This window comes from Panthera leo, chromosome E2 (assembly GCF_018350215.1).
Source record: "Panthera leo isolate Ple1 chromosome E2, P.leo_Ple1_pat1.1, whole genome shotgun sequence".
NCBI classification, from domain to species: domain Eukaryota; kingdom Metazoa; phylum Chordata; class Mammalia; order Carnivora; family Felidae; genus Panthera; species Panthera leo.
The window spans coordinates 270113-283918 of NC_056693.1; the positions used below are offsets into that span (position 1 = coordinate 270113).

Here is a 13806-nt window from a genome sequence, read left to right on the forward strand (position 1 = left end):
CTTTTGCCCTGGTGGAGGGGCTGCAGCAGGAGCTGGCCAGGACAAGACTCCAGGTGAGGGCAGGCTGGGTGGGGGCTGGGTCTGCTTCCTTCTGAACCTGGCTTATGGTCCCCCGTTGGGGCTGGTAGGGTTGGGGCACTGTGGGAGAATGATGGTGAGAGCTTGGTCTTTGCTCAGACCCCAGAGTAAGATGGATGCCCTCAAGATCACACATGTGATTGTTCTCAGCACTGTGTCCTCAGAATGTGGGGACACGGGGGACGCCAAGAAAGATGGAGCGTACCAATACGTGCCCCTTGTTTTCTCTGGATCTGCCTGGCCTGCCTGCTTTCCTGTCCCCAGGTCCCGGCCCCCAGTCCCCAAGAGGTGCTGGTCCCCAAGCCAGAGGAGCAATATGAGCAGGAGGTTCCCCTCTCCAAGCCCTAGTTCCCGGTACAGCACCTATCCATGCACTCGCTCCTACCTCATCCTGACAGCTGACCCTGGGGCCACCTTGCTAGTGGCCTGGGGATGACAGGTGCCCCTGGGGTTTGCCTCACTCTGGAGTGGGTGAATTGGAGCCCCTGGGATCATTGACAATTCCAGTGCATGCAGAATGAGGGCACCAGCTGGGCTATGGACTCTGTAAAGGACAGTAAGGGTGGTCAGGGGCGGGTGTGGATGGGCTTTGTTTGCTGTGGATGCATCACTGCAGGAAGGAGCAGCCAAAGATGCAAGTGTGGCCTCAGGGCCAATGAAGCCTCCTGCCCTTGGCATTTCTCCCCCAGGGATCTGGCTGCACAGCCACCCCAAGTCCTAGGTTTAGGTAGCTGGACCAGTCTGGTTGGGCTGAGACAGGAGCCTGATGTGGTCTAACAGTGCCTGGCAGCCACTGGGGTTCCTCCATGCCTGGCCAGGCTGCCTATCGGGTGGAGGGGACTGCTGAGGTGTCGGGGCAGAGATGAGGTGGGCAAGGAAGACAGACACAGCCAGGGTTTGGGTCAGGTAGTCACCTTAAGCCTCCTGGAATGAGGGTAGTTCACTTCTAGTGTTTCTACAGGTGACCAGGTCCATCTTTATCCTCAAAAACAGGTGTCCTCACTTCTCTGGTGCTTAGTGACCCCAGTGTGGAACAAGGGGATGGGAGCCAGGCCCTGGAGCTACCTTGTGCAGAGTTGGAGACCAAGTACAGGTGAGACAGGTGGATTTTGAACCTTTCCACCATTCTGGCTCCCACAGCCTCCCCTCCCGGCATCCTGCTGCCCGGGTAGGTGTGGGGACATGTGGGATGTGACACCATCTAGGCAGGCACAGTGGTCTCCTGGCATGCTCCCATCATAGCCAGGGCTGCCAGAACTCAACAGGGCAACAGCTTGACTCCAAGAGTTGGCCTTGGATGCTGCCTCTATGGGGAGAGTTGCAGCATCTGCGGCCCCTGTTTTCCTGTTCCAGACTGAAGAGGGGCCAGGGGCACCAGCTCAAGAAAGGTGGGGGTGATGGCCATGCTGGATCCAGCCAGCCCCAAGCTTTGCCCCCACTCTAGATCTGTCACAATCACATCGTTCCTGAGATCTGCTACGCCCCTCTGCCCCATTCCCCAGGGTGCTTTGGGCTCTTAGGCATTTGCTTTCTCTTCCTCCTGTTTCAGACTACCGAGGCAAGGTGGAGTCGCCAGCACAGTGGCCCAGCAGGTGGCTCCAGGAAAAGGTGACATTCCCTGGATTGTGCTGAAGACTGACACTCCAGGCCACTCTGAGGGGGCTGCATCTGGAGGCCTGAGGGCCTGGGAAGACCCCAGACAAGCTCCGGTGGAGGCAAAGGACCAGGGGGCCCCCAGAGGGAAGCTGGAGCCTGCAGACTGTAGGAGGGACGGGGGCAGGCCCAGAAGCATCCAAGAGGGCCTGGTGCCCGGCCCCTTGCCTCTCCACAGGGAGCCTGCCTGCGGTGCAGTAAGTGCGACAAGACATTCAGCTAGAGTTCCTACCTGCTGCAGCACCAGCGAGTGCACACGGGCGGGAGGCCCTGTGAATACCCGGTCTGCCACAGAGCCTTCAACTGGAACTCCAACTTCCTGGAGCACCAGCACGCACACAGGCGCGCGGCCCCACACCTGCCCGGCCTGGGGCAAGGCCTTCAGCCGGAACTTCAACCTGGCCGAGCACCTGAAGATACGTGGGGTCGCGCAGCTGCGCGCAGCTGCACGCCTGTCCCGACTGGGTCAAGGCCTTCCTGCACGTGGCCGGCCTGTGGCAGCACCAGCGCACACATTGGCAAGAGGCCCTTTGAGTGCACCCGGTGCAGCCTGGCCGAGCACAGGTGCAGGCAGACAGGTGAGTGGCCTTACACGTGCCGTGTGTGCAGCAGGTCCTTCGGCCACCGCTCCAACCTCAACGAGCACCGGGAGCGGCACGCGGGTGGCTCCACACCCTGACTCTGGGATGCCCCTGCCGGACTGTGAGTCTGAGTCAACTCGGCCGGGCGCGAGGCACCCGATGCTGCCATCCGTGGACAGTGTGTGTAAAATCGCCATCCGCGTGCCCCACCGTCGTGGGCTCGGTGTGCTGCAGCACAGGGATGGCGACGATGCAGGCAGAGCGCCAGGCCGTGGAAACAGCCCCTACGATGACAATGGCAGTTTCACTGGTGACCCCCCTGGCTGCACACGGGTGGCAGGGAGGTAATTCACCAGGTGCAGGCGGTGGATTTTGATGCCGGGAGGGGTGTATCTGTGTAGAGGCCGGTGAGAATCGGAGGCTCCCACAGGCGTGGTGGTCTTGTCTCAGAACCCTGTGGGACTGAGACCCAGGGCCCAGTTGGCTGCCCAGGAGCAAGGGTTAGACGCGCCCCCTTCCCTGCCTCCCCTCCCCTCAGCTGGATCCGAGGTTGCACAGAATTTTTTCTCTTAAGCCGAGGGCCCACGGGCCGGGGCCAGAAGGTCAGAGGCCTTGCTCTGGGGCCCCTGGTGAGCATCAGGAGACCTAAGGGGAAGAGTGGGGGTGGTCCTGCCGCCGTCCGCTCTCAGCTGCTTCCCTCCCACCCCTACCCCTTGCTCCTGTTCTCTCCATGGTTAAAGCTAGGAGTCCAGTTTAAAAAGATAAACCTGGGGGCACCTGGGTGGCGCAGTCGGTTAAGCGTCCGACTTCAGCCAGGTCACGATCTCGCGGTCCGTGAGTTCGAGCCCCGCGTCAGGCTCTGGGCTGATGGCTCGGAGCCTGGAGCCTGTTTCTGATTCTGTGTCTCCCTCTCTCTCTGCCCCTCCCCCGTTCATGCTCTGTCTCTCTCTGTCCCAAAAATAAATAAAAAACGTTGAAAAAAAAAAAAAATTAAAAAAAAAAAAAAAAAAAAAAAAAAAAGATAAACCTGAGCAGCTTGAAACACTTCTGGCTGGTTATGGACCCAGTATCAGGCCCACACACCCGGGGGTGGTGGCACAGCCCCCACGCCCTGCCTTCATTGAGTGAGCAGGTCTCAGACCCATTTCCTGGCACAACTGACCAGATTCTGGAAGCTAGAGCGAGGGAAAACCAGCTGGGGGAGGGGTGGAGTGGTGGTGAGCAGGAAGGCCGCTGGGAAGGGAAGGGAAAGGAAATGGGAGAAGAAGCCAGCCTGGTCACTGTGGGGTGCTAGGGCAGAGCAGGGCTCAGTGGGAGACTGGTGGGGTGGGGTGGAGGGGGGGGGGGTCAGAGCAGACCACCCACAAAGCACGGGGAGCGTTCACTGTTTCCAGCCACGACGAACACCCTTCTCTGGCCTAGCTACCACCGCCTCGTCTCCCCATGCCAGAATCACCCTGATCTGAACGGCTGTGTGCACTGGGGTCTCCCCTGGAGTCAGTGCTTGTCAGTCTTGCCACCTCCACCACCATTTTGGACGCCTCTTTCTGACCTTGGCTGCCCCTGGATGCGCTGTACTTCCTCCTGCTCCTGGGTCTCCTTGGCTGGAATAGCAGACTCCAACATAGGCTCATGAGAGAAGCAGGGAGAGGGAGTGTGTGGGGCTACCTTCCTAGTTTGGAAAATTCCTTCTCATGTCTCCAGAGTGGAGCCCCAGGGAGGACCCAGACTGGCCCGAGGACTCCCAGCTGACGAGGATCCTACTCGGCCGTCTGCCAGAGTAGCAGCATCTAGTCACAAGGGTTGCTGAGCACCACGGTGCCATACCCGGCACTTTGCAGGGACTCCTCCACCTGCAACCTGATTGCCGAGTTGGGAGGCTTCATGCCAGCCCCGGGTGATGGGAGAGAGCTGGCGCAGGGAACTCCAGCCTGCCCACTAATATCTCGCTGCGACGGGGTGGGGATGTGCATCTGGCCCGTGTGATGGGTGAGATGTGGGGCAGAGAGGGCTGTCTCGGGGAGGAGGCAGGCAAAGAAAGCACCCTCCCTAGGTATCTTGAGGGAATTGTTTATCTAGCTCTGTGAGGCTGAAAGAACCCAGAGATTCATAACTGTAGAGCAGCTACCACCTCTAGGGCTGGTGGTGCAAAAGAGAAGGGATGGGCTCCTGGCGGCCTGGGGCTGGGCGGGGGGGGGGGCGCGTCTCTGAGAAGGCTGGAGCATAGTTATTGCTGGAACTTTGACGGTGTGCAGGAGAGACCTCTTTGAAACCAGCATTGTATTCTGTTTGGGCTGCCAGAGGCTCGACATAGCATCCTTATTTGCCTGACACGTCGAAACTGTCCATTGGCACCATTGGATCTTCTGGGTAATAGGGCCCAAGTGGCAGAGCAGCCTGCTTCGTATCCGGGACCTGCCGCGGGGGCTCCACACAAAACTGCAGTTGTAAACAGATTGGGGCAGCACAGTGAGGTGTATACGTTGTGTCCAAATTCAGAGGCCTCCCTTATTCCTCATTTTTAGAGGTGGTCGGTGTATGTTGCAGCAACTGACGTCAGTTGCCCGTCTCTTAGAAGGATCTATCCTAACACGCTCCAGATCCCTAGGCACTTGCCAGAGGAGGTGAGACCCTGGCGTGCATTTAACTCACTTATTGGTCTAATTGATCTGCTGCTTCATGTTTATTAGGTCCAGTCAGCCACTGTCATCCATATAGTGGCAATGGCGTACGGGTGTGATGTTCTGTGGGAAGTTGGGATGATCAAGATCTCGACAGAGATTGTGACAGACAATAAGAAAGTTGAGTGAACATTCCTGAGGCAAGCCGTGAAGGTGTGCTGTTGTCCCGCGAAAATGCGGTAAGTCTCGTGGTCCTTGCGTCCTGGTAGAGAAAAAGCACTTGCAAGGTCAATATTCATGAAGGTGAGACTCTTTAAGCCCCTGAAGTCATCCTAAACCTTTCCCTGCAGAAGCAACCCCTCTGGGGGTTAAAACATCCTGATTACCGCCTCATCACTGCTGCCAGTGATGGGTACTGTGCACATCTCTGGTGGGCCCTGTCACTTGAGCTCTGTTAAGCTGGTCTTTCATCCCCATTGAAATCAGACCTGACGGCAGCATCTCCCAATGCCGTAGTAGCCTAGAGGGCACTGCCACTTTTCAGGGATGCAGGTAGCCTCCTAAGTAATCTGTTTCTCAATGTCTTAAAACAAGGGTGTCCTCCTCTTTACTCTGAGTGTGTGTGTGTGTGTGCGTGTGTGTGTGCGTGCATATACCATATTGCACACGATAAACCTCTTTCCACATTCCTATACCCCCAAGCCTTTGGATTCCTTCCTCTACATTATACCAGGGGAGTTCTGGCTATTGAACCTCGCTGAATTTAGGCCACTGTGAGTCCAGGTCTCAGTCAACCTACCAAATAAAATCTCCCTCAAGCTACTCAGTCTAACACCTCAAATCCAGTCTTTGCAAATTGGCCCGTATAGGTAAATTTGATCTGGTCCAGTGATGTATCCCATCCTCCTTGGTCAGATACTCTTAGATGCTGTTCCCGTGTTCATTACCCAGGTTTATGCCAATTACATGAGCAAAGCCTTGCAATTCTTTTAAAGTATAAGCGGCATCAGATTTTACACTTGTCCACCTAGAGCATGCTAGACTTGAGTTGGAGGTCTAGGGGGACAGTAAGGGGTGGTTGCACAGAATGGAGACCTCCTAGGCAGGTGTAGCAAAGTGGTATTAGGACTGACAGAAGAAATTCGCAGTATCCCCTGTCGCAGGCTGCCAGCTTCATTTCTACAGATCCTTGACCTGATCATGCTCCTGCCTGCCTTTGTGCAGCCCTGTGGCAAATGGACTAAAGGCAGTGTTTGGTGGTTTCTGCTCTGCTGCTCTACCTGGCCACAGGCCCTCGTCTGGGTGCCAGAGGCCTGGTAACACCTATTGGCCTTGGCTCTCAGTGGAATGACCCTTGGCCCCTCTGCATGGAATGCCTCCCCCACCTGCTCCAGCTGGAACATGCAGCCTTCTAAGCCTGGGCTTGGAGCCGGGGCAGCGAGCGTTCAGGGGATGCTCAGCAAACGTGGAAGGGAAACCAGACATGGAGAGTCTCCCTGCTCCCCTTCCTACTCAGCAGAAGCCAAAGACCCTGCATTGCCCATCAGGCCCAGTGTCGCGGACTATGAGTCTGGAGTTCTCCCTTGTCCAGCAAGAGAGGGGAGGCAGAAATGAATACGAGAGAGACTAATGTCTATGAGGAGACAAGAGCCCTAAGTAAAGGTCCCTTCTCCATATTTATTAGGATCAGAGGGCTTACATATGTGGCAGATGTGCAGAAAGAAACAAAACAGTAATCATTAACTCATATGAGAGGAAAAGGGTTTCGAAGGTATGAGGCATTAGAGGTTAGGGTAAAGACGAGTCAACATCCCAGCACCAAGCAGATGGCCGTTTCCTGCAGGCACCGCATCTGTTTATCTAACTTTTCTAAGGACTAAGATAAATGGAGCATGCTATCCTGAGAATAATAAGTTCCTCAAGACTCCCTTAAGACCTGTATTATCATTAGCCGTTCTCAGACACTTGGGACACTTTTGTCCTGTTGCGGGGGGGGGGGGGGGGGGGGGGGGGGGGGGGGGCTTTCAGCTCTATGCTTTGTTCTACTTAGTGACTAGCCTTGGGTGCTTTCGCCCTGAGGAAGCCCTATGCTTTGTTAACCCCTTGGTATAGGCATAGAGAATTTTTAAACTTCTTTCCCACAGCCCAGCATGGCTGGTCTCCATAAGGGCTCTGAGCTCTCCCACCAGCCCTCTGCCCTTTGCCTATCCACCCCTACCACCCAGCCTCCTCATGGCTCATCCTGCCTCACAGCCTTTACACTGGCTCTTCCCCCTGCCCAGAATACTCCTCCCCCAGGAGTTACCCGCAGGACTCAACCTGCTGGCCTTGTTCAGATCTCTGCTCCCCAGGAAGCCTTCCCTGACCTTCCAATGTCACATGGCTCCTCTGCACCCCACATTCCACCACATCCTCAGGGTTTATGTTTTTCCCAGCACCCACCCTCTGCATTCTCCATCTCCCTGACCGGCTGGGCTCCACGCAGGCAGGGCGTGGGTCGATGTTTTCCCACTGTCTTTTTTGTGTCTGGCACACAGGAGATGCTCAACAAATGCTTATGGAATGAACAAGGGCAGAGGAAGCCAGGTCAGGTGTGATGTGAGACCTAGGAGGCTTCCGTGGGCCCTCAACCTAGGGAGAGAGCTGGGGCTGGACACCCAGGGTGCAGACTAGGTCTCCAGGGATGGCAGGACTTCCTCAGAGGTCCAGTGTGAGAACACCATGTTCTTACTCCTCCCACTCTATCCCATCAGGCTTTGCCCAGGGAGAAGGGGAGGCCACGGAAAGAGGGGGAGGCCTGGCCTCTGGACAGTGGGCTACAGCCACACAAGTGACCACAGGCAGCTCAGACAACCGTCCACAACCCGAGCACAGGTTTGGAGTCGGGAGGTGGGCAGAAGCACCGATCTGAACCCAAGGTCCTTGTTGCAGATCGGACTCCAAATCCATGATGGATCACACAGCACAGAATTAATCAACAAAGGAGAACCAACTAACAGCTCCTGGAAAGAGCCAGGACGCACCTCCAGGAAGACCACATAACCTCCATTGTAGAATATCCAGACACAGGGGCGCCTTGGTGACTCAGTTGGCTAAGCATCTGACTTCGCCTCAGGTCATGATCTCACAGTTCTTGAGTTCGAACCCAGCCTCTGGTGAGCTTGAGCCCGCTTCGAGTAAACACAGGCCCCGCTTCAGGTGAGCCCAGCTTCTCTCTCTCTCTCTCTCTCTGTCTCTGTCTCTGTCTCTCTCTCTCTGCCCCTCACTTGTGCCATCTCTCTCTCTCCAAAAAAAACACAACAACAACCCAGAGACAGGCAAACCCCATGTGGACCCTCACCCTCACACCTGGGGTGGAATATGATGGGGAGGGGGCTAGGCTGGGCCCTGAAGGGCAGAGCTCAGCATCCCTGCAGAGAGAAGGAACCCTGCACTCCTCAGCTGTTCAGAGATGAGAGACTGTGCAGACAGGAAGTCAGCAGGAGGACAGGACCCTGCCTGGCCTCCTTTCCTTCACATCGAACACAGGAGTGATAGTTATCCCAATACTGCCTAAGTCTGAGCACGCAAAACACTGAGAACAACAATAGGTACCTCCGTTTTTATTATTTAGTTTTATTTTATCACTTATTGTTTTATTATAAATCATTTCATTATTTTCACCTTAATCATTTTAATTATTAGTAATTTTATTATTCCATTCTATTATTTATTTTATTTTTCATTTTATTTATTTATTCATTTACATTTTTTTGTTAGGTTGATGCAAAATGAACAAATTAAAACTTTTTTTAATGTTTATTTTATTTCTGAGAGAGAGACACACAGAGTGTGAGCAGCGGAGGTGCAGAGACAGAGGGAGACACAGAATCCAAAGCAGGCTCCAGGCTCTGAGCCCTCTGCCCAGAGATCATGACCCAAGCAGAAGTTGGATGCTTAACTGACCGAGCCACCCAGGCACCCCCTAAAATTTTTTTTCAAGAGAAAGGAAAAGAATTTTATGCAGCCCAAGTTGGTGCCCAGGGTACATAGTCTTCACAAAGAAGAGCGTGCTCCAGGAAGGAACATTGGTGCGCATTTTTATGTCTTTTACGTAAACAGCTACAAATCGTCATGATGGAGGACATTCCAGAAAATTACAGACTTTATCTAATGTTTTTCATATGTGCGAGGCCCAGGCCATATGACTTTAATCTTATGGAACCCAGGGAGGGTTTTTTTTTAATTATATGTTTTTTATTATATATATTTAGTTACCACTTTTATTATTTATTAGTTTATTAATTATGTATAATTATTGATTATCCTTATTGATGAGGCTCCCAAGGCTCTGGACTTTTGCCCTTTGTCTCCACCCCATGCAGGCCCCCCACCCCACTCCTCTGGGAAGGACAAACAATAGGGTCAGTGTCCCTTGCTGCCACCGCCCCCTTGCTTGGGCTTTATCACCCCAGGCATTCACCGGCTGGAGCAAGGCTGGCCATCATGTCCACTCTCTGGGCCTTCCTCATGCTCTGGGGTGAGGTTGCTGGGGACAGGGTCCCTTGGGGCGGGAGGGAGCAGGAGCGATAGGAATAGGGGCCTCACAGTTTCGGTCTCTGCAGGTCTCTTGCTGAGCCCAGCGACGACGGAGGCCGCAGTAGGTGAGTCTGGGTCGGGTCCTGGGGATGGCGGGCACAGGCAGAGGTGAGCCTCTGTCCTGGGACCCAGCACTCACCCCAATCCACTGTGCAGCATTCCAGACCCAGCCAGACCTGTGGGCAGAGGTTGAATCGCTGCTGGAACCCTGGGCCAATGTGACACTGACTTGCCATGCCTGTCTGGAGACCATGGCTTTTGAGCTGTTCAAGGATGGGGTAACCCAGGAACTTGTGCACCTTGGTGTACCTGCTATGGAGCACCAGTTCCCCCTCGGACCAGTGACAAGTGACACCCAGGGCCTGTACCGCTGCCGCTCTGGCTTGAGCAGCGGATGGACCCAGCTGAGCAATCTCCTGGAGGTGACTGGGGCAGGTGAGCGGAGGCTTTTATGGGGCCATGAGGCAATGGGGAGAAGGCTGCTAGAGAGGCCTCATCCCTCCACTCCTCACTCTCCTGGTCCCGCTTTTCTGGCAGGGGGGGAGGGTTGGCAAGTCATCTGACACCTCTGACCCTGTTTCCTCATCTGTAAAATGAGGATGATGTTCATACTGACCCCAGAAGGTTGTGAGGAATAAATGAGTCCTCAGAAAGCACTTGGGACAAGCCTGGCACATTTCCTGTAACCTATTTCTTGTTTCATACCCCTGTCTCCTCCTGCCGCTGCCTCTCTTTCCTCCATCAATGCCTTCCATTTCCCCGGCTCCACTCACGTGAGTGTGGAGGGCTGGGTCTGGCTGGGCCACCCATGTCTCCCAAGTCATGCAGAACCACCGGTTGACCCTGCTCCACCTGCAGAGACCCTGCCCCCGCCTGTGCTCTCAACGGAGCCTGTGTCCTGGATCACACCTGGCCTGGAGACAAAACTGCTGTGCCGTGGGGGATTTCGGGGTGTCACCTTCCTGCTGAGGCTGGAAGGCGATGACCAGTTTTTGGAGGTGTTTGAGGCCCCTACAGGCGTGGAGGCCACCTTCCCAGTCCGTCGGCCTGGCAACTACAGCTGCAGCTACCGCACCCATGCAGCAGGTGCACCCTCTGAGCCCAGTGCTACTGTGACAGTCGAAGAGCTGGGTGAGTGTGTGGACCATCCCAGAGGACTTCCTGGGGTAGGAGGCTCCTGGAGGACAGAGCTTTGTTTTTCTTGACCCCTAACCCTGAATACCCTTGCCCAGGACTGGGTCTGGGAAACAGTGGGCCCAAGGTTGGGTGGATCATCCCCGGGGCCGAACACTGACACTGCCGGGCGGTGCAGGGCCTGGGGACGGGCCCCAAGGAAGAGTGGTGTCGGGGCGGCCACCGGGAGGGCAGAGGTCCGAGGTCCCAGCCGACGCTGTCCCAGCGACCTCGCGACCTTGCAGGCGCACCGTTGCCGCCCACGCTGAGTCTCCAGGGAGAGTCTGCGGCCGCCGTCCTGCACCCGGGTGCCCGCAAGACCTTGGTCTGCGTGGCGCCCCTAAGCGGCGTGCACTTCCAGCTGAGGCGGGGCGAGGAGGTGCTGCAAGTACCCATGAGCTCCACCAGCCCAGACCGCGTCTTCTTTCACCTGAACGCGGTGGCTCTGGGCGACGGCGGTCTCTACACCTGCCGCTATCAGCTGCGTGGCCAGCAAACCTGGTCCTTGGACAGTGCGCCCGCCGAGCTGCTGCTGAGCGACGGTAAGCCTGGCGGCCGTGGGCTGAACCGTGCACCTGAGGCTGGGAGGGCGACAGCGCCCCTCTCCGGGGACGGAGAGCGGGAGGAGAGACCCGGGGAAGGGTCCCCCGGTACTGGAGAGCCCAATCCGCCCAGCCTCAGTTTCGCCAACTGAGAATGGGACAATGAGCTCGTCTACCCCAGGGCCCCACGAAGAATAGCTGGGTCAACACGCAAGTCCGGCACAGGTCACGCAGGCGCCGCCTGCCCGGGGTCCCCTCCCGCCTCCCAGCTCCGGGGGGGAGGGGGACGGGACGCCGGGGGCCTGTTTGTTGAAGGCGGCCAGGCGGGGGCCGCAGGGCCTGCGGAGGACCCGGACCCAGAGCGTCGACCCCGAGAGAGGGTTCAGGCCTGCGGGGGAGCACGCGTGCTCCTCCGACCCAGCGCCCTGGGCTCCCCTTGCCCACGTCTATCTTTATGGACAGTAAATGAGTGAGGAACAGTGTAGGAGTGCGCGCGAGAGTCCCGGGGAGGTCTGGAGGGCGATGCGGTGTAAGCGGAGGGTGGCGCCTGCGGGCCTCCCGGGAGCGAGCGGAGGGGCCGGGCCGCCTCCTGCAGGCGAGAGGCCCGACACGTCCCCTCGGCGCCCGGGTCAGCCCGTGTCCTCCCCTCAGAGACGCTCCCCGCGCCGGAGCTCTCGGCCGAACCCGCGACTCCGCGGCCGGCGCCCGGCGCGTCCCTGCAGCTGCGGTGCCGCGCGCCCCGGCCCGGCCTGCGCTTCGCCCTGGTGCGCGAGGACGCCGGCCAGCGCCGGGTGCACCGAGTCCTGAGCCCCGCGGGCACCGAGGCCCACTTCGAGCTGCGCGACGTCTCGGCCGTGGACTCGGCCAACTACAGCTGCGTCTACGTGGACACCGAGCCGCCCTTCGCGGGCTCGGCGCCCAGCGCGCCCTTGGAGCTGCGCGTGGAGGGTGAGCGGCCCGGGCCCGGGGGCAGAGCTGGGCTCGGCGGGGAAGCGCTCCGGGGCCGCGTCCTGCCCGCACGGCCCCGTCCTGCCCCGTCCTGCCGGAACTCCGGCGGCGGAGGGGCCCCGGCCGCCTCGCCTCTGCCTCACTCCCGGTGCTCGCGGCCCTCTTCTTCCGGGGCCCGTTCTTCCTCCTCCTCCCCTGTCCTGAGGTCCCGAGTGCCAAATGCTGGGGTACCCCGGGAAGCCCCAGATCAGGCCCGAGTCCAGGAGACTTGCGAAGTGCTGGGGAAGGGGGGACGCGGCAGACAGTAGGAGGAGCCGCGTGTGCCCGGGGCTGGGAGAGGGGAGACAGGTGTGTGAGAGCAGGGCGGCAGCCTGGAGGCCCGGGTGTAGCGGGGGCGGGAATGCTGGGAGGGGTGGGGTGCTGCCTGAGGGGCGGGCCTCACCCGACTGGCCCGGCTGCTGCTCCAGGGCCCCCTCCCAGGCCCCAGCTCCGGCCCCTGTGGCGCGGGGCGGTGACTCCGGGCCGCGACGCCGTCCTGCGCTGCGAAGGCCGGGTGCCGGACGTCACATTCGAGCTGCTGCGGGCCGGTGAGAAGGAGGCTTCGACCCAGACCCGGACCGCCCACCGCTCGGCCGACCTTGTGCTGACCTACGTGGGGCCGCAGCACGTGGGCAACTACAGCTGCCGGTACCGCAGGTTGTGGCCCGAAGTCTTGGTGTCGGAGTTCAGCGAGCCGGTGGAGCTCCAGGTGGCAGGTGAAGTTTTCCTCTGGTTCTGTGGGTTCTGTGAGCTGGCTTCCTCCTGCTGGCCTTTGCCCAGAATGTGCCCTGCGTCAGGACTGCCCCTTCCCTTCACCTCCTCCGAGGACATTAGTTAGTGTCCCTCCTCTGCTCTGGTTGTGAGGGAAGTTCCAGGCAGGGAAACAACACAAGCTAAGGCCCGAAGCAGAGTGGTTTGGTCAGCTTGAGCACCTGGAGGGAGGCCTAGGTGTGGGAGAGGTCTTGGCTGGCGGTTGACCTAGCTACTTCCTTCCTGCGAGGCCTCGGTGAAGTCGGCCCTGATTTCACTGGGGAGGAGGACACATGACGCTTCCCTCCCCTACCATTTCTCTTTTGTCAAATCTGTCTAGGAAGTTGATCCACTGCAGACTCAGGCTGTTAATGGTATCCTTGGCAAGTATTTTCTCCCTTCTGGCACTGATCCCTCATGCTGCAGCTGGAGGCTGGACTCACCCCGGGGGTGCTGGAGGACTGTCCCTCATTCCTCCTGGGAATCAATAAATGTGAAGAGAGACTTTAACAGGTGTCCTTGGCTGATGTAGTCCTGGTACAGGGGGCTGGACTTCCAGGGCTGAGGGAAATGGGCTGGGATCTTGTGTCCTAAAGGTGGAAGGGCTCTGGGTTGGATCCTGAGGATAAAGGAGCCAAAGATTGGCCACTGGGTCCATATTTTTCAAGATCACTTTTTGCTTTCTTCCATCAAGGTGCTTCCTACTTCCCAGGCACCTCTGCCTGTCCCCAGCAGGTCTGGGTAGGTAGCTTGAGGCTCCAGATATACTCAACCCCACCTTGACAGAATCGGTCCCCACACTGGAAAGCTGCTAGAGATTGCGTTTAGTAGTTTTGTCTTCTG

General features: G+C 57.7%; 1 protein-coding gene across 7 annotated transcripts in view; it reads left to right on the forward strand.

The window, feature by feature from the left end:
- A1BG (alpha-1-B glycoprotein) overlaps positions 1-13473 on the forward strand; it is a 28193-nt gene extending 14720 nt beyond the window's left edge. For 3 of the 7 annotated variants that reach the window (XM_042918059.1, XM_042918061.1, XM_042918060.1), the window contains 11 exons: positions 1072-1171; positions 1628-2656; positions 7865-8131; positions 9298-9452; positions 9538-9576; positions 9668-9946; positions 10370-10642; positions 10930-11226; positions 11878-12174; positions 12642-12929; positions 13304-13473. In XM_042918059.1, the coding sequence (XP_042773993.1) occupies positions 8052-8131; positions 9298-9452; positions 9538-9576; positions 9668-9946; positions 10370-10642; positions 10930-11226; positions 11878-12174; positions 12642-12929; positions 13304-13311 (1716 nt within the window). In that variant the 5' untranslated portion in view covers positions 1072-1171; positions 1628-2656; positions 7865-8051 and the 3' untranslated portion in view covers positions 13312-13473. Of the gene's footprint in view, positions 1-1071; positions 1172-1627; positions 2657-4532; positions 5173-7470; positions 7520-7864; positions 8132-8873; positions 9004-9297; positions 9453-9537; positions 9577-9667; positions 9947-10369; positions 10643-10929; positions 11227-11877; positions 12175-12641; positions 12930-13303 lie in introns of those variants that run through there. The other 4 variants (XM_042918063.1, XM_042918062.1, XM_042918065.1 and 1 more) reach the window with 4 other exon arrangements.
- The last annotated feature ends 333 nt before the right edge of the window (positions 13474-13806 follow it).